Below are 22,909 nucleotides of genomic sequence, written 5' to 3' on the forward strand. Positions count from 1 at the left end.
TATTTTTGGATTGTTTATTGTTGACGTCAACTCTCTGGCTTTATCTCTTCAGGTAACTGTGTACTCATGAGATGGAAAATGTCCATCGGCCACCATCTTTAATTTCAACATTAACAGTCACGCACATTTCTGCAAGTGTTGCCGTGAAAACGCCTACAAAACCGCATCATTCAGCTGTACTACGGTGGACTATTACTATCAGGAGCCAATGGACTGCTCATGCCAGTGGAACTGAGCAATACAACAACAAAAAAGTTTATAATTGTTATAGTGCTCAGAGCGAGCACTAGCTTGACGCAGACAGGCCCGACTTTGACTGCATAGACACCAATGCTGTATTTGTTGTGTCATTGATATCTATAATTTATCCGTATGTTAATCTAACTTTATAGAAGAAGATAAAGCTAGAAACTGCAGTTTAGTCAGTGAACTGAAACATAATATTTGTTATTTGGAGTAGTATTATTAGCATTGATATACCATAAATGTTATCTTAGGATGCTTTTTAACATAATGCTTATGTAACAAACAACACATTTTCTATTTTTAACATCACAAGCCAGTCTTAAGTAGGTCTTTGAGAAACACTTTTATTTAAAGATCCCTGCACAATTGTTTGACAGGTATACACTCCACTCGCTAGTTGTGTTGACACTGACATTGTGCTTTGGCTCAAAAAAAGCTAATTCTGCATAATAATAACTTGAATATCCATACTATAGCCATAATTCAACAAATACGCTTTCTGGAGCATCTGAACAACATGGCATTAGCCTAAAAATGTGCCTAACATACTTAAACTTGCATGAAGGTACAGTACATGTTACTGGAAATACAAATGAAGTTGCCTGCATCCACTCTGAAAAATGTGATTTTGACAAGCGATTTTGTGATTTAACTCTCAATTAAAAAGTTGATACAGGCATGAGTAATTTTGAGGGCATTTTATATTAAATTTCAAGTCAACCGTTCACTATAAAATGACCAAACAGACTATAATCAATACAATTGCAGAAAAAACAACAACAAAATATAGCTGCAAGCAGCAATGCGGATTCCTTCTCAAAACTGCAAATTATTTAAAAATTGACATGGTAGAGACATGTACTTCAAACATGTACACAACATTTCAAAGCAATTGTAGCAAAGGCTGATTTTGTAGCATTACCATTGGACAAGCATATACTCGCATAATAGTAAAATATTTATAGTGGAAATGTTGAAATAAGCAGACACCAGTTTATTAGCTTGGGTCAGATTTGGCTCTAATTCCATCATCTTTTCACATGTCAAGATTAAAATTGGCAGAGTAGTACAGAGTCATGTCATCTTGAAGCCTGTTATGTTTGAAAAACCATCCGCCAAATGCTTTTCGATTTATGGACATAGAAATATTGAGACAATGTGGACATTTACATAAATATACACCTTTCAGCCATTTTGGATTATATTCCTTTTTTCTAAAAATCAAATTGAAAGACAGGTATCCTACACATACATACTGAGTTTCAAGTCAGTTGGGGCTATGGTTCAGGAGGAGTATATTTTTGTAGGTTTTCCCAAATTTTCACTGTACAGGAAAATCCATCATGGTGGACTTTACGGGTTCTAGAGGCTTTTTTGTTCCTCATGAGAAACAAGACATATATACCAGGTTTCAGAAATTTTGGACTTATGGGGTGGAAATGGCATCACTTTGAAAATGGACAAATTGGGGTGTGGCCTGTAGCGCCACCTATAGGCGCATTTGGGCCATTTTTGGTGTGATAGTTACTCTTGGCCTGTAGTATCAATGTGCCAAATTTAAAAACTTTTTACCAAGGAGATCTTGAGTTATTGGGCAATTAAGAGCTACAGGAATAATAAGAATAAGAATACTAACAAAAACAATAGGTTTCCTCCTACGGGAGGAATCCTAATAAATACAATTGCAGTGTCTATTTACACTAAGTGCACATAGCCAACCTTGATATGGCTATTGTATATTTTGGCAACTATTTTGCCATGGAAGTGTAGGTTCTCTATATTAAAAAGGTCAACCTGATCTAATTTCAGCAGTTTTTTATTTACCAGATCAGCCCGCGCCTGACTCGACGTCTATCCTGCTGAGTTATGTTTTGCTTTCAAGTCAAGTAATTAAGCAGTTGGTGAAGTTAATCTCCTCCCTTGTGTAGATCTGCTGAATCAGAATTTAAAAGCTGAAAACATTAAACCAACATCCAATGGCAGTAGAGAAACACATCTAATACTGATCTACAGTAGGCCGTTTTACACAAAATTCAGGAACATTTCTTAACTTTAATAACATTACCGGTAGTTCATGTACATTCAAACAGAAAGAAATGAATATTTTCAATATTCATATTTAAATGTACATGAACTACTGATCTGTTAAGCATTATATAACATTTGTTAATGACTTATTCATGAAAGTTATTATAAATTGAGTTGTATTCTCAGTATATGATGTAATGCATGTAGGAGTCCGCTGTTAGTGTAGGATTTTTGCACCTGTTTCATTCTCTTCACTTCTTACCGCAACTCCTACATGTCAAAGGGCTGCCTCTGTTGTCTGGACAACCTGCTCTGATTCACATGAAACAGGAAAAATAAGACAAAATATGGCTACAACCCATTTAAAGAAATAAACCTGCATTGGACACACAATCTGGTCTGAATCAATGAGACTCAGAAGTAGACGTTGTCTCAGGAAGGGGTGTGGTTGAATCAGAGCTGTTTTCCTCTAGTGGGGGCTTTTGAAATGATGCTGGCATGGGCATCTGGAGTGGCAGGGGAGGCGTGCCCTAATGGAATGCAGGGGATTTTATTTTTTATGCAAACTGAATCTAGCTAAAGTTTCACTCTAAGATGAAACAGAGTGCTCTCATGACTCTGGTTTAGGATGCTGATGAAGTTGAACTGACCAGACATTTTTGTTTCCAGTACAGTACAATACAATATATAGTATAGGTCATTATTACAGTGCAGTTTAAAGTCTCAAGACATCAGTGTTTCATTATAACAATAAGATGGCTTCTGTTGTCTCTGGGATTATGGGATGGAGCTCCATGGACAAAGTTTTAGCCTTGCTTTGGCAACTCCTGCACATTTTTCAGGTAATGATTCAACATCTTCAAGTTAAGGAAATAGCTAATGCATTTGTCTGCTTTAAAGGTCTCAGCCATTTTTTTTACTCCAACAGAAATGAACAGTAATTATGAAACAGTATACGTTTTAAATCATGAGCTTTCGCATCCATGCCCCAGGTGTCGGTTTAAGTCCAAAATACAGAAAATAAATAAATAAAATAAAGCAACATGCCATTCTGAGTGCTTGAGAGTAAAAAAAAAAACAAAAAAATGCTGCTTGAATTCTAAGATGGAATATAGGTAAACATTAAATAAAAATTGACCTTATTTACTGTCTTAATACGCATTCCTGTTTGTGCACGAGTCATTCCACGTTATTACAAAGAAAACAGTTTGTCTTCGTAATCTTTTGTAATAACTTGCTCCGCCGCTTAAACGTCTTTCCTTTACAGCTGACATCATCAAGGCCATGTAAAGTTATTGGTTAATATTAAGACGGTTCGGTTGAAGGTAATACCGTCTTTTTTTAAAATCTTGCAACCTAATTTAAAAGTACGGAGCCCCTTAGATGACAGGGCAGCAATTATTATTATTATTATTATTATTTATTTATTTATTTTTTATTTTTTTGCTGAAATAGTTTTGCGTGCACTTGAAATAGTTTTGCGTTCCCTCGCAATACATTTACCATGGTTTTACTACAGTCCCCATATTTTAACCATGATATTCGTAGTGAAACCATAGTGATAATATAGGAAAACAAAAACAATGACAGTAAAAACTATAATGCTGTGGTTATTGTGGTTTTACTATACAAATACCATAGTTTAACTATGGTTTTACTATAGTAATATTGTAGACTTTCACCATAGTTTTTGGTGGAAATCAATTTTCTGTAGTGATATTGTAGTAACCATGACTGTTGTAGGCTAACCATGTTTTGTTTTTGTTTTTTTGGGAAACCATGGTTTTACTATAGTAATATTGTAGTACCTATGAAAAGTAAGATAAGCAACCATGTTTTTTTTTGTTTTGTTTTTTTTTTTTTTTGTTTTGTTTTTTTTTGGTGGAAGCAATGGTTTTAATACAGTATACTGTATCATTTCATTTTCATTTTTTTCTTTATTTATTTTGGCATTTATACAATTCAGTTCAATCCATAAATGTCCCTTTTCACCTCTCTAGATTTATATTCTCTCTTTAAATATTTCCAGTTCACAACACAAAAAAGAGCAATATAACATTTATACATTTTACTTCACCCTAACAAAGACATTTTTGGAATCAAACTTAACAAAATTTACCGTTTGCTTAAACTGCTTAATTTCTACATGACACACACATTTATGCAAACAAATATACAGATATACACAATACTATGTTCCTATCAACCCATTCTTTCATACTTTTTAAACACCTCGATTTTAAACAATCTCTTAAATGTATTAATTATTTTACACAATTTTAATTAATTTCTAAGCTTAAATACCAACCATGGTATTTGTAGTAAAACCATAATATCCACAAAATTATGATTTTTATTACCATAGTTTTCATTTTCCTGTATTATCACTATGGTTTCACTACAAATATCAATGTTAAAATATGGTTACTGTAGTAAAACCATGGTAAATTTATTGCGAGGGCACGCAAAACCATGCAAAACTATTTCAGTAAAAACATTTCCCACCCTGTCCTCCAAGGGGCTCCGTATAAAGGAATGTTTTTGGTGCAATACAAATTAAACTTAATCGGCATTTGTGGCATAATGATCTTTATAAAAAAAATTTTAAAAATCATAATTTTGTTTCGTCCCTCATTTATTTAAAAACAAGCAAAAGTCCCAGTTGCAGTAAGGCACATACAATGGAAGTGAATGGGGCCAGCCCATAAACTTTAAAATACACACCATTTCAAAAGTATGTCCCCAAAAGATAAACATTACACGTTAACGTGATTTTAGTGTGATAAAACGGGATATTACCGGCGTTACATCGTTTACCAGATTACAGGGTTTACTGCATTATGTTGTCATGACAACGAAGTTGTAAAATTGGATATAACTTTACACAGAAATGGTTAGTAAGCGATTTTTTTCATTCTAAAATCATGTTAATGTGTATAATGTTTACATCTAGCAGCTATACTTTTGAAACAGTGTGTATTTTAATGTTTACGGACTGGCCCCATTCACTTACCTGTCTTGATGTAACTGCAATTTTTTCTTATTTTTAAATAAACAGGACTTATACTTGAAACAGTTTTTGTGGTAATCAACATTATGCCAGAAATGCTGTCAATTGAGCTTAACTTGTATCGAACACTGAGTATTCTTTTAATGAGGGTTAATTTGATCGCAGCATAAATACCGGTAGTCGTGTGGAGACAGTCTTATTTTGGGGGCAAGCACAATAAAGTGGCATAAAATGCCTGATACTCACAATTTGATCTGTGCCCAGCCTTGCACAACCAACACACCAACTCATAGATTTTTCATTCTTCTGTCAGGTTTATGCAGTTCCTTCATGTCCCAGAAGCCCGTGTTCTGTTCAAGGGCAGGTGGCGTTTCAGTGTTTTCCATCTCAGGCTGCTAATTTTTACACACTTTCATTGGGAAACAAGGTGCAAACAAACAAGCCCTCACACACATTCATTAAATGTTTGATTAATTGACTTGACAGCTGAACATCTCTCCCCTCCATCAGGTGTTGAGCAGAACCGCAGTGTGTGAAGGTGTGTGTGAGTGTGTGTTGACTTTCAGAACACCACAAGAGTCCAAGAAGTTGAATTTCACTCTGCAAGCGTACAATCACACAGAACTGCTGGACGCCAAGACTTTCCACCTCGGTAACACCAAAGACAGAAACTTGAACTGTTTACAGTGGCCGCAACAATTATTTGGACACTTTAAAATGTATGTCATTACAATAGAAAACAAAATATCAAGATAACAAATATGCAAGAGCTTTTCTCAGAACTAATTTAACTTTTCTTTGAGTAATACTAGAGGTTAGAGTGAGGCACTTACAATGGAAGTGAATGGGGGCCAATTTTTTGGAGGGTTCAAAGACAGAAATGTGAAGTTTATAATTTTATAAAAGCACTTACATACATTTTTCTGTTAAAAATGATTTGAGATGTAAAGTTGTTGTCATTGTCAAATTGTCATTTTTTACGGTCATTTTAGGGTTGTGGGGTTTACGACATTATGTCATCATGGCAACAAAGTTGTAAAATTGGCTATAACTTTACACGGAAAAGGTTAGAAGCAATTTTATCACACTAAAATCATGTTGTTTACATCTTGTGGCTATACTTTTGCAACAGTGAGTATTTTAATGTTTATGGATCATGCTGTTTTTTTAAATGATTATTTTCTCCCCTTTTCTCCCAATTTTTGGAATGCCCAATTCCCACTACTTAGTAGGTCCTCGTGGTGGTGCGGTTACTCACCTCAATCTGGGTGTTGGAGGACAAGTCTCAGTTGCCTCCGCTTCTGAGACCGTCAATCTGCACATCTTATCACGTGGCTCGCTGTGCATGACACCGCGGAGACTCACAGCATGTGGAGGCTCATGCTACTCTCCGCGATCCACGCACAACTCACCACACGCCCCACTGAGAGCGAGAACCACTAATCGTGACCACGAGGAGGTTACCCCAGATTTGAGCTTTTTTAAAGAAAAGGAAGGACGAGTAGAAATTAATTGTTGTAAAAATCAACATTATGTCACAAATGCTGTCGAATGAGCGTAACTTGTATCGAACCCTGAATATAACTTTAATTATGTCTTCATTTTGAACAGTATCTATCACTTAAAGTGGCAGTCACACTAGGCTTTGAGAGTGCAAATTTTTTTCAGGACAACACATCTGACCAGGATATGATGTCACGTGGGAGGAATACATCACAAATAATGTTATATTTAAACTGTTAAAATATATTGTCTATTCACTTTTCAGCAACAATAAAGCACGTAGCTTTGAAATACAGTATGTATTCTTTGTATTGAGCGAAGAGGCCAATGTGAGACATTTCGATCTTATATTGGTCATGCATCCTTTCGTCATTAAGATGCGCAGATCAGAGTTCACCAAACTTGAACTCTTGTACGTAGCGGAATACAAAATATATTGCGTTCCCAGTCTCCTGTGTTCAGATGTGTTTGAATAGGAGTGAATGGGGTGCGAAGTGTAGTGTGACTGCCCTCTTAAAGGGATAGTTCACCCAAAAATTACAGTTCTCTCATCATTTACTGACCCTCATGCCATCCCAGATGTGTATGACTTTCTTCAGCAGAATACAAACAAAGATTTTAGGAGAATATCTCAGCTCTGTAGGTTCATACTATGCAAGTGAATGGTGACCAGAACTTTGTAGCTCCAAATATCACATAAAGGAAACATAAAAGTAATCCATAAGACCCCAGTGGTTTAATACATGTCTTCAGAAGCGATATGATAGGTGTGGGTGAGAAACAGTTCAAAATTTAAGTCCTTTTTTTACTCTAAATCTCCACTTTAACTTTTACATCTGAAAGTGAAAGATAAGTGGAGATTAAGAGTAAAAAAGGACTTAAATATTTATCTGTTTCTCACCCACACCTATCATATCGCTTCTGAAGACATGGATTAAACCACTGGAGTCGTATGAATTACTTTTATGCTGCCTTTATGTGATTTTTGGAGTTACAAAGTTCTGGTCACCATTCACTTGCATTGTATGGACTTACAGAGCTGAGATATTTTTCTAAAATCTTAATTTGTGTTCTGCAGAAGAAAGAAAGTCATATACATCTGGGATGGCATGAGGGTGAGTAAATGATGAGATTGTTTTCATTTTTGGGTGAACTATCCTTTTTAAACCTAAGAAAACTCTTTTTGTGAAATGCTTTGCTTGAAAAGTGTTCTTGTATAAAATAAATGATAAGTGGTTTGACATTTTGTTATTTAATGCAATGACATTTATACATTTTTAGATGTAGCTTAAGTGTCCAAAATCTTCTTGGGGCCACTGAACATGCCAGTCCAGATTACTGTACAAACAATTGTGCTCTGTTGCTTTGTTTCGTTCATTCTGTTGAATTGTTGTTCTCTTGTTAGTCCCTCTCCTGAGCTCCTCATTGAGCGTGAAGGTGTCATCTACGACTGCTGCATTCAACTGGACTTCGTTAGATGATGGAAATGCATTAAATATGTGTATGGGAGAGCAGTGTTGGGTCGCTTCCCACTTTAAGCCACTCCACCGTGTAACAGGGTTACAACCTGAACATCAATACAGTGTCAGAGTGGAAAAGAAAACATTCATCCCTCATCTGCAAATGACCATAACACAAATCCTACAGCTGGCCGTAAAGACAGGTACTGTATGTGCACAAATGCATATGCTGTTAAGCAATAGTTCACCCAAAAATGTAAATTCTCTCATCATTTACTCACCCTTTTGCCATCCCAAATGTGAATGACTTTCTTTCTTCTGAAGAACACAAATTAAGATTTTTAGAAGAATATTTTAACTCTGTAGGTCCAAACAATGGAAGTGAATGGTGGCCAGAACTTTGAAGGTCCAAAAAGCACATAAAGGCAGCATAAAAGTAATCCATATGACTCCAGTGATCAAATCCATGTCTTCTGAAGCGATATGATAGGTGTGGGTGAGAAACAGGTCAATATTTAATTACTTTTTTTTACTATAAATTCTCCTACCTGCCCAGTAGGTGGCAATTTGAACAAAGAATGCGAATCACCCAAAAAAAAAAAAAAAAAAAAAAGATGAAAGTGAAAGTGGAGATTTATAGTAAAAAAAAGGACTTAAATATTTATCTAATTCTCACTCACACCTATTATGTCGCTTCTAAAGACATGGATTAAACCACAGGAGTCGTATGGATTACTTTTATGCTGCCTTTATATGCTTTTTGGTGCTTTCAAAGATCTGGCCACCCTTCACTTGCATTGTATGGACCTACAGAGCTAAGATATATTATTTTAAAAATCTTCATTTGTGTTCTGCAGAAGAAAGAAAGTCATACACATCTGGGATGGCATGAGGGTAAGTAAATGATGAGAACATTTTCATTTTTGGGTGAACTATCCAGCTTTGAAGTAAAAACCAAACCAAAGATGAAAATTCTGTCATCATTTTTCTCGCCCTCATGTCATTCCAAACCTGTCAGAAAACTTGAAATATACCGCACTTGGAAAATACCGCAAAAGTCATACGGACCTCTTTAATGTTGCTTTTATTTACTCACCACCATCTGCTTTTGTTGCATGGAAAGGAACAGCTTGGATATTTTGCAAGTTGTCTCCTTTTATGCTCCACAGAAGAAAGGAAGTCTTCTAAACAGGTTTGGAACAATATGAGGGTGAGTAAATGATGACAGTTTTTTTTTTTTTTTTTTAGGTTGAGCTATTCCTTTAAGAGTGCTTAAACACACTAACAGAGCAACCTTTTCTCCTTTAGGTCAGTGTCCCAAAGGTTGGCTTGCAGTAGAGTGGAGCTGTTACAAAGTGAGTCCAGGGTTCTTATCATGGTCTAAAGCCCAGCAAACTTGTGAAAGATCTGCACCAGGAGCACACCTGGCCAACATAAAGACAAATGCTGAGTTCCTGTCAATCACATCCTTCTTACAATCATATAACCATCTTCTGCTGTTGTGGACGGCTTTGAATGACCATGAGGTAGCACACACAGACACACACATACATATACGGCCTCATGCACTGACCAACCAATAATAAAACACACTATTTTTCTAGGGTAAACCCCGCTGGTCAGATGGCTCTGCCTACAACTTAAATATTGATGTGACATCTTCGCTTGCAGCCAATCAAACCGGCTGTATTGCGATGCAGAAGAATGCCACTGGACCAGGATACTTCTTCACTGTTTTCCTCTGTTACCTGCAGCTCCCCTACATATGTCAAGGAGAATGTGAGTAACGGAGATTAAAGAAATATTCTGGGTTCAGTACAAGTTAAGATCAATCAACAGCATTTGTGGCATAGTTGTGATTTATTTCGACTCGTCCCTGCATTTCTACCCCCAAAAAGATGCAAAAATCGAGGTTACAGTGATGCACTTGAAAGCTGAAGTGAAAGCTATCAGAGTGTGTGTGTTCATTTCAGTTTTACAGAGCACTAGTGATGGGCTGTATTTAGAGAGTGTATGTGAAACAGAGGCGGTGTTTGTCTGGTCTAAGGAATCTCGACTACTGGACTTACCTGCTGGTTCTGTGCTCACTCTTCGCTCGGAGGATGAATCGATGGATCGAGCCACATCACATACACCACTCACAAATGCTCATGACAGAGTGACAGTTCAAGGTCTCTATCCTGGACACGTCTATCATTTCTCTCTGAGTCTTATACACCCCAGTGGAGCATCTCAGACACTTGGGCCCATTCTCATTGTCAACACTAGTGAGTATCCATTAAAGGAATAGTTCACCCAAAAATTAAAACTCTTTCATCATTTACTCCCTCATGCCGTCCCAGATGTGTATGACTTTCTTTCTTCTGCAGAACACAAACAAAGATTTTTAGAAAATTCTCAGCTCTGTAGGTCCATACAATGCAAGTGAATGGTGACCAGAACTTTGAAGCTCCAAAAAGCACATAAAGGCAGCATAAAGGAAATTCATAAGACTCCGGTGGTTTAATCAATTTCTTCAGAAGTGATCCAATCGGTTTTTGATGAGAACGGACCAAAATATAACTTTTTTTAAAAATGTTATCCCCTTTTCTCCAAATTTGGAATGCCCAATTCCCACTACTTAGTAGGTCCTTGAGGTGGTGTGGTTACTCACCTCAATCCGGGTGGCGGAGGAGAAGTCTCAGTTGCCTCCGCTTCTGAGACCGTCAATCCGTGCATCTAATCACGTGGCTCATTGTGCATGACAGCGCGAAGACTCACAGCATGTGGAGGCTCATATTACTCTCTGCGATCCACGCACAACTCACCATGCACCCCATTGAGAAGGAGAACCCCTAATCACAACCACGAGGAGGTTTCCCATGTGAATTTACCCTCCCTAGCAACTGGGCCAATTTGGTTGCTTAGGAGACCTGGCTGGAGTCACTCAGCACACCCTGGATTCGAACTCGCGACTCCAGGTGTGGTAGTCAGCATCAATACTCACTGAGCTACCCAGGCCCCCCAAAATATAACTTCTTTCCCCTGTACATCTTGCCATTGCAGTCTCTAGGCCCAGTCATGATTTCAAGCTCGATTACACTTCCTAGTGTTTGACGCATGCGTAGAGTGCTAGATGTCCCCATAGGAAGTGTAATCGAGCTTGAAATCATGATTGCCAAGGAGACTGCTGATGGCATGGATTATAGTGAGAAAAGGAGCTGAAACTTAAATGACTGGAGAAATCTCTGTTTGTGTTCAGCAGCAGAAAGAAAGTGAGTAAAAAATGAGAACTAATCCTTTAATATCTTGCAATATTAAAACCGTTTGATTATCGTCATGATGCGTCTTTTTCATCTTGTCTTTGTTATTGTTGACAAAATCTGAAATAACCTTGTCGATAAACATTTTCCGTTACAATGTTGATAAGATTTTTTTTACATTTAAACAGGTTCGGAACAACATACAATAAATGATGACAGAATTGCCATTTCTGGGTGAGCTATTCCTTTAAATGTGTGTTTTTTTTTGTTTTTTTTTGCTTAATGTTGCAGAGCCAAACCCTCCCCGGAACCTCAGAGTGACAGCTGTCATGTCCAGTCAGATTGCAGTGTCTTGGACTGCCCCTGTTTCAACCCACAATGCTCTGTTTGAGCAATACATCTTGCAGTGGGTGGCTGTCGCGTCTGGAAGAGGCCATTCCATTCAGCTGGACAAGAACAATCGGAGTGCTTTGATTGGTGGGTTGAAGGCCTACAAAGCGTACAAGATCACAGTTTTGTCAGTCACAGCTCAAGGGGTGGAGAGCTCTGATAGTACATCCTTGACTGTCATCACAGGTACATTTTGCGACACACTCAGTAGGGGATTCTGGGGGATAAATTCACTAAACTGTTGCGCCATTTTAGCATGCATCATTTAATTGCACATGCTTGTAGCTTACTCCCATACCACCCACAGCATGCCAGGCTCAAGATGCACTATAGTGGTGCAACATGAGTATTTAAATTATTTTATTGTCTTTTTTTTTCTAGGCAAACATACCTCCTTTCTATGCAAATCTGGCTCCTTTTAGAATGCGCTGGATTCACAAACATCAGTGCTATTTGTCTGACATAATTAACGTTGCACTGTTTCCACCCAAGAAAGATGTTAATTTAAAAAGGATGTTTGTGTAGCTTTTTGAGTAATCATGGTATTTACACAATGTTAATCTTGTCAACAAAATTACTGACAAAAATGTTAGTTGACAAAGGGGTTTTTGATTTAATTAGCCAAGTCGAAAAACGCGTATCATGACAATATTGAACGATTTTAATTCAAACATACTTATGATGAAAATATGATGAGAAACAAATACTGCAGGATAATAAAAATGCACCAACAACATTTTTTAAAGAAGAAAAATCTTGTTTTATGTAAAGATGTGCTACTTGTAACGCAATTATGGAAGTACATTAATGACAAATGTCTTTGAAACAAAAACAGCACACTGAAAAAACATAATAACATTAAACGCATTGCATTAATAATGTTTAAAAAAAATTTGGCATGCAATTTCATATGGTTGTATATTTAACCTTGTACACCCTGGCATTGCAGGAAAAGCAGTAGAATGCAGATGCACAATCATTACTTGCGGCTACAAGGCTTCACCACTAGGTGGTGCAAATGGGTGTTAATGAAGACCAAGAGCAACAGGTGAAATTCTCTCATCATTGACTCACCCTCGTGCCATTCCAGATGTGTATGACTGTCTTTCTTCTGCTGAACACAAATTAAGATTTTTAGAAGAATATCTCAGCTCTGTAGGTCCATACAGTGCAAGTGAATGAGTGCCAAAAATTTGATGCTTCAAAAAGCACAAAGTCATCATAAAAGTAATCCATAAGACTCCAGTGGTGTAATCCATATCTTCAGAAGTGATAAGATAGGTATGGGTGAAAAACAGATCAATATTTAAGTAATTTTTTACTAGGAATTGTTCTCCCTGCCCATTAGGGGGTGGTATGCATGAAGAAAACATAAGAAGAAGACTGTGAAAGTGAAAGTTAAAGTGGAGATTGAGTGAGCAGGGAGGAGAATTGATGGTAAAAAAGGACTTCAATATTGATGTTTCTCACCCACACCTATCATATCACTTCTGAAGACATGGATATAACCACTGGAGTCTTATGGATTACTTTGATGCTTATGTGAATTTTGGAGCTTCAAAATTTTGGCACCCATTCACTTGCATTGTATGGACCAAAAGAGCTGAGAAATACTGCAAAAAAAAAACTTCATTTGAGTTCAGCAGATGAAAGAAAATCATACACATCTGGGATGTCATGAGGGTGAGTGAATGATGAGAGAATTTTCATTTTTGGGTGAACTATCCCTTTAATGCAATGCGTTTATTTTTCAATTGGTGCAATTCAGCATGCTTTTTTTGAAAGACATTTGTCATTAAAATGCTTCTATACGCAATATCATAAACTGTTTAAAACACAGATTAGGCCTAGTCTCTAAAGCGTGACAAATTCAACACTGTAACTAAAGTAATTAATACTTCGGTATATTCATTATATGCTATTATTTCAGGAGCTCAGGTTTTCAGGACAGTTTTTACATGTTGTTTATGTTGATAAATCTTTAGTATGTTTGATACACGTTTACTGTAAATTATTGTTTATACTTTTTTCAAAATGTTTGAATATTTGGATAAAGTTCAATATGTAACAGTTTGACACACATTTTTGTCATTTTCGACATCTTAAATGAACCATTTTAGTCAGAGTAAAATTTACGAAAATTAACGTATATGACATGATGCAATATTGACTAAATAAAAACAAAGCAAATATGACTACAATAAGAAAAACAATGTAAAAATGAACACTGCACTTACATTATCCATCTTATGCAGTATACTGTATGTTTATTCTCTGTTTTATGCTGACACTTTTATCCTTAGTGACTTGCAGTGCGTTCAAGGTATACATTTGATCATTTTGAGATAGTAGTTCAAATAAACAGCATTATCTGCGGGCACATTTTTATTTTTAGTGAATTCCCCCCCTGGCTTTCCTTGGTTTCCATTTGGGTTTTTACTTGCCTAGTTACTGAGCTTGTTGATTCTGTGATTCATGTAGATGTTCTGTGTGTCTTTATATGTGGTGGCTGTGTAAATGTGTGTGTATTGTAGCTGTAAGTCCTCCACGCAGGGTCTCATGTGATTCTTTGCATATGGAGAACATGACAGTTTGCTGGTGGCCTCCACTTGACGACGAAGTCGATGAATATTACATCCAGCTAAACCCACAATCAAATCAGCTCAAAATGAGAGAATTCTGGGTAAACAGCTCCACCTGCATCACTCTTACCCGGCTCAAACCAGGCGGGACATATGAAGTGGCCGTGGCCGCAGTGAGGGGCGGGAATATGAGTGCAAACGTAACCATACAACGTACACTAAGTATGATTCGTTTCAGCTTTTCTTTACTTTTTCCTTTCTGTACTTGTTACCTTATACACTGCACAAAATAATTTTCCTGTGCTGTATTTTTGTCTTGTTTTCAGGTAAAAATATCTAAACATCCTTAAGACACATTTACTTGTGAAGTAAAATGACATAATACATTGTCTTATTTTATTAATACATATACTTTTCTATGCTTGTGTCAGAACCTGACTGCGTCCAGATAGCTATCCCATATGCAGCCAACACAGATTCTGTTGAGCTCTTCGTAAGGATGCCCAGAAATGGTATTTACGATGGCATCACCATTACTTATGGCAACAGTCACTCCTGGAGGCCAGTGTCCAAAGACAGCATCATATTGTTAGTGGATAATCTAAGTCCAGGGATGCAGTATCACTTCCATGTGTTTGTGACCAGCAGGGAAACGAGCAGTAAAGGTTTTGCTCTGCCACCTGTCAGGACCTGTAAGAAAACATTGTTTTTATATAATAGTATGAGAAACACAGTATGCAATAATCCTGTTGGTGTTCAAGAACAGTACTGTGCAGTCCAATCAAATATTGGCAGAGATTGCACTAGAAATAATCATTGTCCATCATTTGACGGACTGCATTGTTTTTTGTTTTGTTTCTCCCTTTTTCTCCCCAATTTGGAATACCCAATTCCCAATGCGCTCTAAGTCCTCGTGGTGGCGTAGTGACTTGCCTCAATCCTGGTGGCGGAGGACGAATCTCAGTTACCTCCGCGTCTGAGACCGTCAATCCGCGCATCTTATCACGTGGCTTGTTGAGCGCATTACCGCGGAGACATAGTGCGTGTGGAGGCTTCACGCTATTCTCTGCGGCATCCACGCACAACTCACCACGCGCCCCACTGAGAACGAGAACCACATTATAGCAACCACGAGGAGGTTATCCCAACGTGACTCTACCCACCCTAGCAACCAGGCCAATTGGTTGCTTAGGAAGCCTGACTGGAGTCACTCAGCACACCCTGGATTCAAACTTGTGACTCCAGGTGTAGTAATCAGCGTCTTTACTTGCTGAGCTGCCCAGGCCCCCGAAGGACTGCATTGTTGAATTTTCCGTCAAACTCTGTTTTTAACCATCTGTAAATATTGTAACATTTAAGATATCACCAGAACTTCTGTGGCAAGATCTCTTAGTGGTCGTTTAGACCGAATGCGTTCTTGTGAAAAAAGATAGATATGCAGCTCAGCACATAGAACGCAGGTGTCTCAAGACGTGTTTTAAAAGATGTTTTAAAGTTTGTTTGAAGACGGCATCTTAAAAACGCTTCGCTTTTGTGGGAGATGATGGAAAACGGGGACACGGCACAGTGGTCAAAAACACCCGTCCATCACCTACCTACAGCAAAAATATGTTTAATATGTTTAATGTGGATGGCACCACGTCCACACTAATTCTTTCACCCTTCAACACATACCTCGGGTCTTTAGTGACCCGGGACTCCATTCACCCCCTGTACCTCATCCATTTTTAAGAGTTATGCCCCCAACTCTTTATTATTCCTCAATCTTTCTCTTATAAATAGTGTATCACACAAAAGAAATGCCAAAATAAAATAAATAAATAAATAAATAAAAAATGTTTATAATGGCTTAAATACCAAAAGTGTATTGGGTCACTTGAGATGTAATAGTTGACTTTTTTTTAACTTTTTTTAGTCTTTCATATTTATATAAGTGTACAATCATAGGATATATATTTCTTTGTTTATTACAAGATAAATGAGTAGTATATCCATACAAATAAATAACCTAATATTTCACGTTGATTTTCTGTGCAACGATGGTGAATTATCAGTATTCCGTATGTGTGTGCACGTACATATTATACATGCTATCTCTCACTCAAGGTGGTGCAGTTGTTTCAGTGATTGACTTGATTTACATTTGACATTGCTATTTGGCGAAGAAACAACATTGAAGTAAACTATAGCAAGTTTAACACATGAGCAGTATGATATGACTATTGTCATTTGGGTGTACTACTGAAATTATGTAAGTTGTGCGCCTATTTAGACTCAATAAGTGCCTGAGAAAATGTATATGTGTATGTTATGTGAGCTTAATATGTGTTTGACAGCCAGCTGAATCTTATGAAATTTCAGTGTGAAAGAAATGAATCCTACTCTAGATTTGATGCATCATTTCTTTGATTTTATTCTACTATTTTCTCCAAAATATTTTGACAAATTTTCACTATCTGGATCCATTTGTGATAGATATACGTACCAGGTCTCTAAAGACCCAATTATGTAAGAGTGTTTGTGGAAATTCCCATGCATTTAAGGGTTAACTAACCCGGAAACCTCTGTTTTCAGTTTCTTAATGTCATTGTTTTCTAAAGTATGCGGTTATGGAGAGCATTTTAGCAAATTTCTGCTTCCGGTGAAGGAAAACGCTGTTCCAGTGTGGATGAGAGGTGTAAACGTAGGGAAATTAATGCCTTTTCAAGCGAAAATGTATCAGTGTGAATGTGGCGTTAGTCATATCAAGCGCTGTGCTGCGGATTCTTGCCTTGTTTTTATTTTGACTTACACAATGTGAAAAAAGAAAACAGACTCTGTAGTTTTGTGATGAATTTTTCTAGTGGACAACACTTGTTTCTCTCCCCAAATACTCAATTGCTTCTCTCTCCTTGCCAGTTGGTATCAAATGGTGTCTAATTGTTATCTAATATCTAATATACTGTATAATTATAAACAATTATAAATTAAAGGAATATTCTGGGTTCAATACGAGTTAAGCTCAATCGACAGCATTTGTGGCATAATGTTGATTACCACACAAATTTATTTCGACTCGTCCCTCCTTTTCTTTAAAAAAAAGCAAAAATCAAGGTTTCAATGAGGCACTTACAATAGAAGTCAATGGGGCCAATTTTTGGAGGGTTTAAAAGCAGAAATGTGAAGCTTATAATTTTATAAAAGCACTTACATTCATTCTTCTGTTAAAACTCATCTATTATTTGAGCTGTAAAGTTGTTTGAATTGTAATTTTTAGTCATTTTAGGGGTTTAGGGTTTGTTCACTTTACAACATCATGGCAACAAAGTTGTAAAATTGGCTATAACTTTACACAGAAAAGGTTAGTAAGTAATTTTATCACACTAAAATCATGTTTACATGCTTATTGTTTACGTCTTGTGGTAAAATGGTAAGTATTTTAACAGAAAAAAATTGGCTCCCATTCACTTCCATTGTAAGTGCTTCACTGTAACCCAGATTTGTGCTTTTTTTTAAAAGAAAAGGAGGGACATTTTTGTAGTCATCAACATCAGGCCACACATGCTGTTGATTGAGCTTAACTCGCATTGAGCCCGGAATATTCCTTTAAGGGGAAACGTTTTTATTCATCCATCAATGTTCTTAAAATTCAGAAAATAACGAACAGTTAAAATTCCACGCTTACAGAAAAAATGCAAGAGTGTACATCACTTTGAGCTGGACTCCACTGGTGAAGTACTGGATGTGAATGAGTGTCTGTTTTCCAGGTTTGGCCACTCCTATGCATGTGCGTGCTGGTGTTGTGACTGACAGCTCCATAGAGCTCCTTTGGGACAGGGCCGAGGGTGACGGCCACCATTATGAGGCGCTGTGTTTGAACTGCGCTGACAGTGTCATGGTATGATCCTGAGTGTGTGAGTACACAGTTTGTGTATGATGTCTGAAAATATATTTTGATGTTCAAAAGTTAAAGGTGAAGTGTCTCATCAACTATAAAACAAAAACACAGAAAAGTGTAAACACTGTAGCTCTGTGGCACTATCAAAACATTGCTCTGTTTGTTTGAGCATCCTGACCAGCCCGACACAGCAACACTGGCTTAACCAATGGCATGACTTTGGGGCAGGACTCTCTAGTTGTATGACCAATGGCAAATGGGGATGTTTACGAAACCTGTTTGAAAACATTAATTATTTTGCAATTCCGTGACGCTAATAGCGCAGAAATTACACACTCCACCGTTAAATAAAATGCAAACAGCCCGTAGTATATTTTATTTGTATGAACCAAAGTAAAAATTATGCAGAAATTATTGTGGATTGCAGGAATAGTTTTATGTGGTTTTTCAAGTTTCTGTTTGTCTTTGTAGGTACAGAAGGTATTGAACACTACAGCAGTATTTAAAGATATGGTCGCCGGGAAACTCTGCAACTTCTCAGTTCGCACAGAGAAGGAGTCATTCAGAGACAGCCCAGCCATGTTCATCGCCATCAGAACTGGTACACCTACTCACACGTGTGCTCCTACATGCACACACTCATACACATATCAATACTGTAGATCAGCGCTGCTCAACACACGGTCCGCGGGCCACATGTGGCCCTCGAGCGATCTTTTGCGGCCCGCGTTATGATATCATCATCAGAAATATCTTTATCAGCAGCCTATCAAATCTGTATGAATTGTGAGGTGTCCATTTTCATGAGAATTTACGCTAGTTATATACATTGCTGAATCACGTTAGAGAGGGAATTCAACTGCAAGAGGATGTTACAAATAAAGAATAATAAAAAAAGATCTGAGCATGACTGATGTTATAAGAGTGGGGGGGCATATATCCCTCTTGTTTTTGAACACATCACTGTTAAACCCTTTATGTTTAAAATAATTACTAAAAGGGATGTTCACCCAAAAATGAAAATTCTGTCATCATTGACTCACCCTCATGCCATCCCAGATGTGTATGACTTTCTTTCCTATCCAGAACACAAATGAAGATTTTTAGAAGAATATCTCAGCTCTGTAGGTCCATCACAATGCAAGTGAATGGTGGACAGAACTTTGAAGCTCCGAAAAAGCACATAAAGGCAGCATAGAAGTAATCTATAAGACTCTAGTGGTTAAATCCATGTCTTCAGAAGTTATATGATAGGTTTGTGTTAGAACAAAACAATATTTAAGTCCTTTTTACTATAAATCTCCACTTTCACATTTGTAAGTCACATGTGGTGCCTGTTTAGTTTCACTTTCACATCTGAAAAGTTATACACATATAACTTTGTGTTATATGTGTATAACTATATATATATGTGTATATATGTTACCACTAGGGGCAGTGGTAGCTCGGCGGTTAAGGCTCTGGGTTACTGATCAGAAGGCCGGGGGTTCAAGCCCCAGCACCACCAAGATGCCACTGTTGGGCCCTTGAGCAAGGCCCTTGACCCTATCTGCTCCAGGGGCGCCATATCATGGCTGACCCTGCACTCTGACCCCAGCCTAGCTGGGATATGTGAAAAAGAAGAATTTTCACTGTATATGTGCAAATGTATAATGTGTGATAAATAAAGAAAATTATTATAAGAAAGTTATACACATCTGGGATGGCATGAAGGTGAGTAAATGATGAGAGAATTTTACTTTTTAGGTGAACTATCGCATTAACTAACATTCCAACATACTTAATATAAAAATGTAAATTTATAATTTTATAAATATATATATATATATATATATATAATCATAAAATTAAGAGTACGGCCCTTGAGGGTACAGGGATCTGGTTTTGCGGCCCCTGAACTTTCCAAAGTTGAGTAGCCCTGCTGTAGATCCAACTGGGTTAAAACACCTTTTGACCAATGAATTTCCATGGCTTTTCCAATTGTTTGTTATTACTGGATGAGGATTGAGCAATTTCAAACTGATGAAATATTGTACAGGTGAGGAAATCATAGTTTTAAAATAAATATGACATTTCCAAGTTGTGAATAACCATTGTATCACTGTTATAATATTAAACCATGTCTTAGTTTAAAGTGGCCATATCATACTGTACATTTTTTGTTATTTATTTTTCCCTAAGGTCCACTGTAATGTTAGTAAAAAATATTTTAGTTTTTTTTTTTTTTTTTTTTCTTTCTCTCTGACCTTTAGTTCAGATGGTGAAACTCATGGCTAAGATCGTTCACCTTCTAAACCAGCATCAAACCAGCACTAACCAGCATGGAAATTCATCAGTCTGGTGATCTAGAATCACATTAATTTACCTACATGTTTGCAAAATTATTATATATTTATATGGCTTGTACATATCGCAGAATTTTCCTGGTTAAACGAGGCACGACTTTTATTCACTTTCACACAAATCACGAGTAAAACAGCAGATTATCAGTGCATAAACACATACTTTTCGCCCTGTTTCTTACACAATGCTATCTTATGATGTCTAAATACTTTTCCTTGCGCATGACTTGTAAAGCCATTCATTTGAACATTTGCATTACATAACCAACTACATTTAAAATATTGTTTCTGTGTGATACAAATTGCATGATAGCTCAACTGATAGCACATTGCACTTGCGATGCAAAGGGCTGGGGTACAAGTCCTGAAAGCCCTGAGCTGACACGTGAGACGAAAGTGTCACAGAAGCAGAGCCGGAGTGGCTAATCTGGAGGACCGTGAGAATTCCCAATGGGCCGCTCAAAAATTGGGTCGACAGATCCACATGTTGATTAATAAAACTTTCAGTCATGTGTGTCGCCAACCGTCCGTATCATCAGGTATTTAAGGGATCATAATTGAGTTTTCGTATAACAAATGAGAAAATGAGCTGTGAGAGACAGAACATTGGCTCTTGTGCCATCACAAGGAAGCTTCACTTGACAGCGGTGGGGAAGAATCATGGAAGACCCTGTGAGAACAGATACTATTAGCTGAATGAATAATCGTGCTTCAGGTTGCAGATCATCTCAAATCTTTTGTCACAAAACCCATCACATTTGCCACAAACTTGCCGCAAATTCGCCTCTGATAATTTTCACATGCAAATGAGCTTTGCGGAAAAGTTGCGGCAAATTTTCAGTTGTTGCCAAAGGTTTGCCAGAGGTTCACCACTTCAGGCGAAGAGCAGCAAACTTCTGGCAAACATTTGCGGTGAATCGAAAGCTCATTTGCATGTGAAAATAAAGAGCGGCAAATTTGTGGCAAGTGTGTTGCTACTTTAGATTTTTTGTGAGGGCTCTTCTTAAAGAGACAGTAACCATGTTGATGGTGTCAATATCATTTACATTCCAAGTAAAAGAAAAGTACAGATGTGTGATTTTTAGTCTTCTTTCACTCTTATTGTTGGATTTTTTTTTTTTCTTTTTTTTTTTTAATGGGATGTAAAAATGTAAAGACAGTCATTCAGCCTTCAGTAAGTTTCTTGAGCATTTTATTGCTGCACAAATTTACACTGGATCTGTTGCTTTATTAATAAAAATGTCTAAAATACAACACTTTGAAAATTTGATTTGTGAGTCTTTACATCTTGAAATATTTATGTACAGTTACAGTTCTATAGTGTCATTATTTGCCATACACTTGGCATTAAAACTCACTTATTTTTACAACAGTTGCAATGAAGTCTTATGTCCGAAGGCAAACATCTATGTGTTTTAAACTTAAATTTTAAATGCCATATGTGGTATGAAGACATGGAGAGTGTATAATTTTCTAGTAATTGCATATATTGTATATTTTTGCCATGTTCTCATTTTATCAATATCATGTTCATGTTGACTTGGAAGTTTTGAGTTCTGAAAGTTAGTTTATTTTCACAGTACTGAACTCTTTTTATCTCAAAAGAGCAATATCATGGTATGACCTCTTTTAATGGCTATGTGTCTGTTTGTAGCTCCCAGTTCGGTCACCTTGTTGCCACTCCAGAGGACTTCATCATCTCTGACCGTGCGCTGGAGGGCTGGCAGTGGGGTCTGTGACTCATTCATTCTGTCTATCAGAAACTCAACCTTTATCCTGCACACCAATCTGAGTGAGTCTGATGACAGGTGAGGATTTACATCAGTTATCTGCCATGAATGTTTGCTCTTTATGCGAGAGAGGTTTGGACTGCAGCTTTCTCTCGTTTTAGAATGCATCGCTTTGGAAACCTGTCGCCTGGAAGCGTGTATATGGTTGAAGTGAGGAGTGTAAGCAAAGAGAAGAGGAGTTTACCTGCCACTCTAACTTTAAACACACGTGAGTGTGACCATACTTATACTGTACATACAGACATGAATTAAAACATTCTCACAAAGCTACATAAGTCGGTCCAAAGCAAAGCTACTAAGCGCAAAAGAGAGAATTCTGCAATGCTTACCTCTACTGGACAACACTTAGGTGCATTGTCCACTCTCACACGCATATCACCTTTAAAGGTGAATTGTGTCATTCCTGTGCCACTAGGGCCATCAGCGAATTGTTAAAATA

At 37.3% G+C, this 22,909-nt stretch overlaps 1 protein-coding gene across 1 annotated transcript in view; it reads left to right on the plus strand.

The window, feature by feature from the left end:
* The first annotated feature begins 9,941 nt into the window (after nt 1–9,941).
* The window catches only part of LOC127417121 (phosphatidylinositol phosphatase PTPRQ-like), a 76,828-nt gene continuing 63,860 nt past the window's right edge, over nt 9,942–22,909 (plus strand). Inside the window, exons 1-9 of the mRNA XM_051656827.1 lie at nt 9,942–10,026; nt 10,221–10,514; nt 11,781–12,065; nt 14,414–14,674; nt 14,893–15,153; nt 18,208–18,338; nt 18,810–18,939; nt 22,335–22,488; nt 22,572–22,678. Coding sequence (XP_051512787.1) covers nt 9,942–10,026; nt 10,221–10,514; nt 11,781–12,065; nt 14,414–14,674; nt 14,893–15,153; nt 18,208–18,338; nt 18,810–18,939; nt 22,335–22,488; nt 22,572–22,678 — 1,708 coding nt within the window. The remainder of the gene's footprint in view (nt 10,027–10,220; nt 10,515–11,780; nt 12,066–14,413; nt 14,675–14,892; nt 15,154–18,207; nt 18,339–18,809; nt 18,940–22,334; nt 22,489–22,571; nt 22,679–22,909) is intronic.

The sequence above is a fragment of the Myxocyprinus asiaticus genome, chromosome 26, assembly GCF_019703515.2.
Source record: "Myxocyprinus asiaticus isolate MX2 ecotype Aquarium Trade chromosome 26, UBuf_Myxa_2, whole genome shotgun sequence".
Classification (NCBI taxonomy): Eukaryota; Metazoa; Chordata; class Actinopteri; order Cypriniformes; family Catostomidae; genus Myxocyprinus; species Myxocyprinus asiaticus.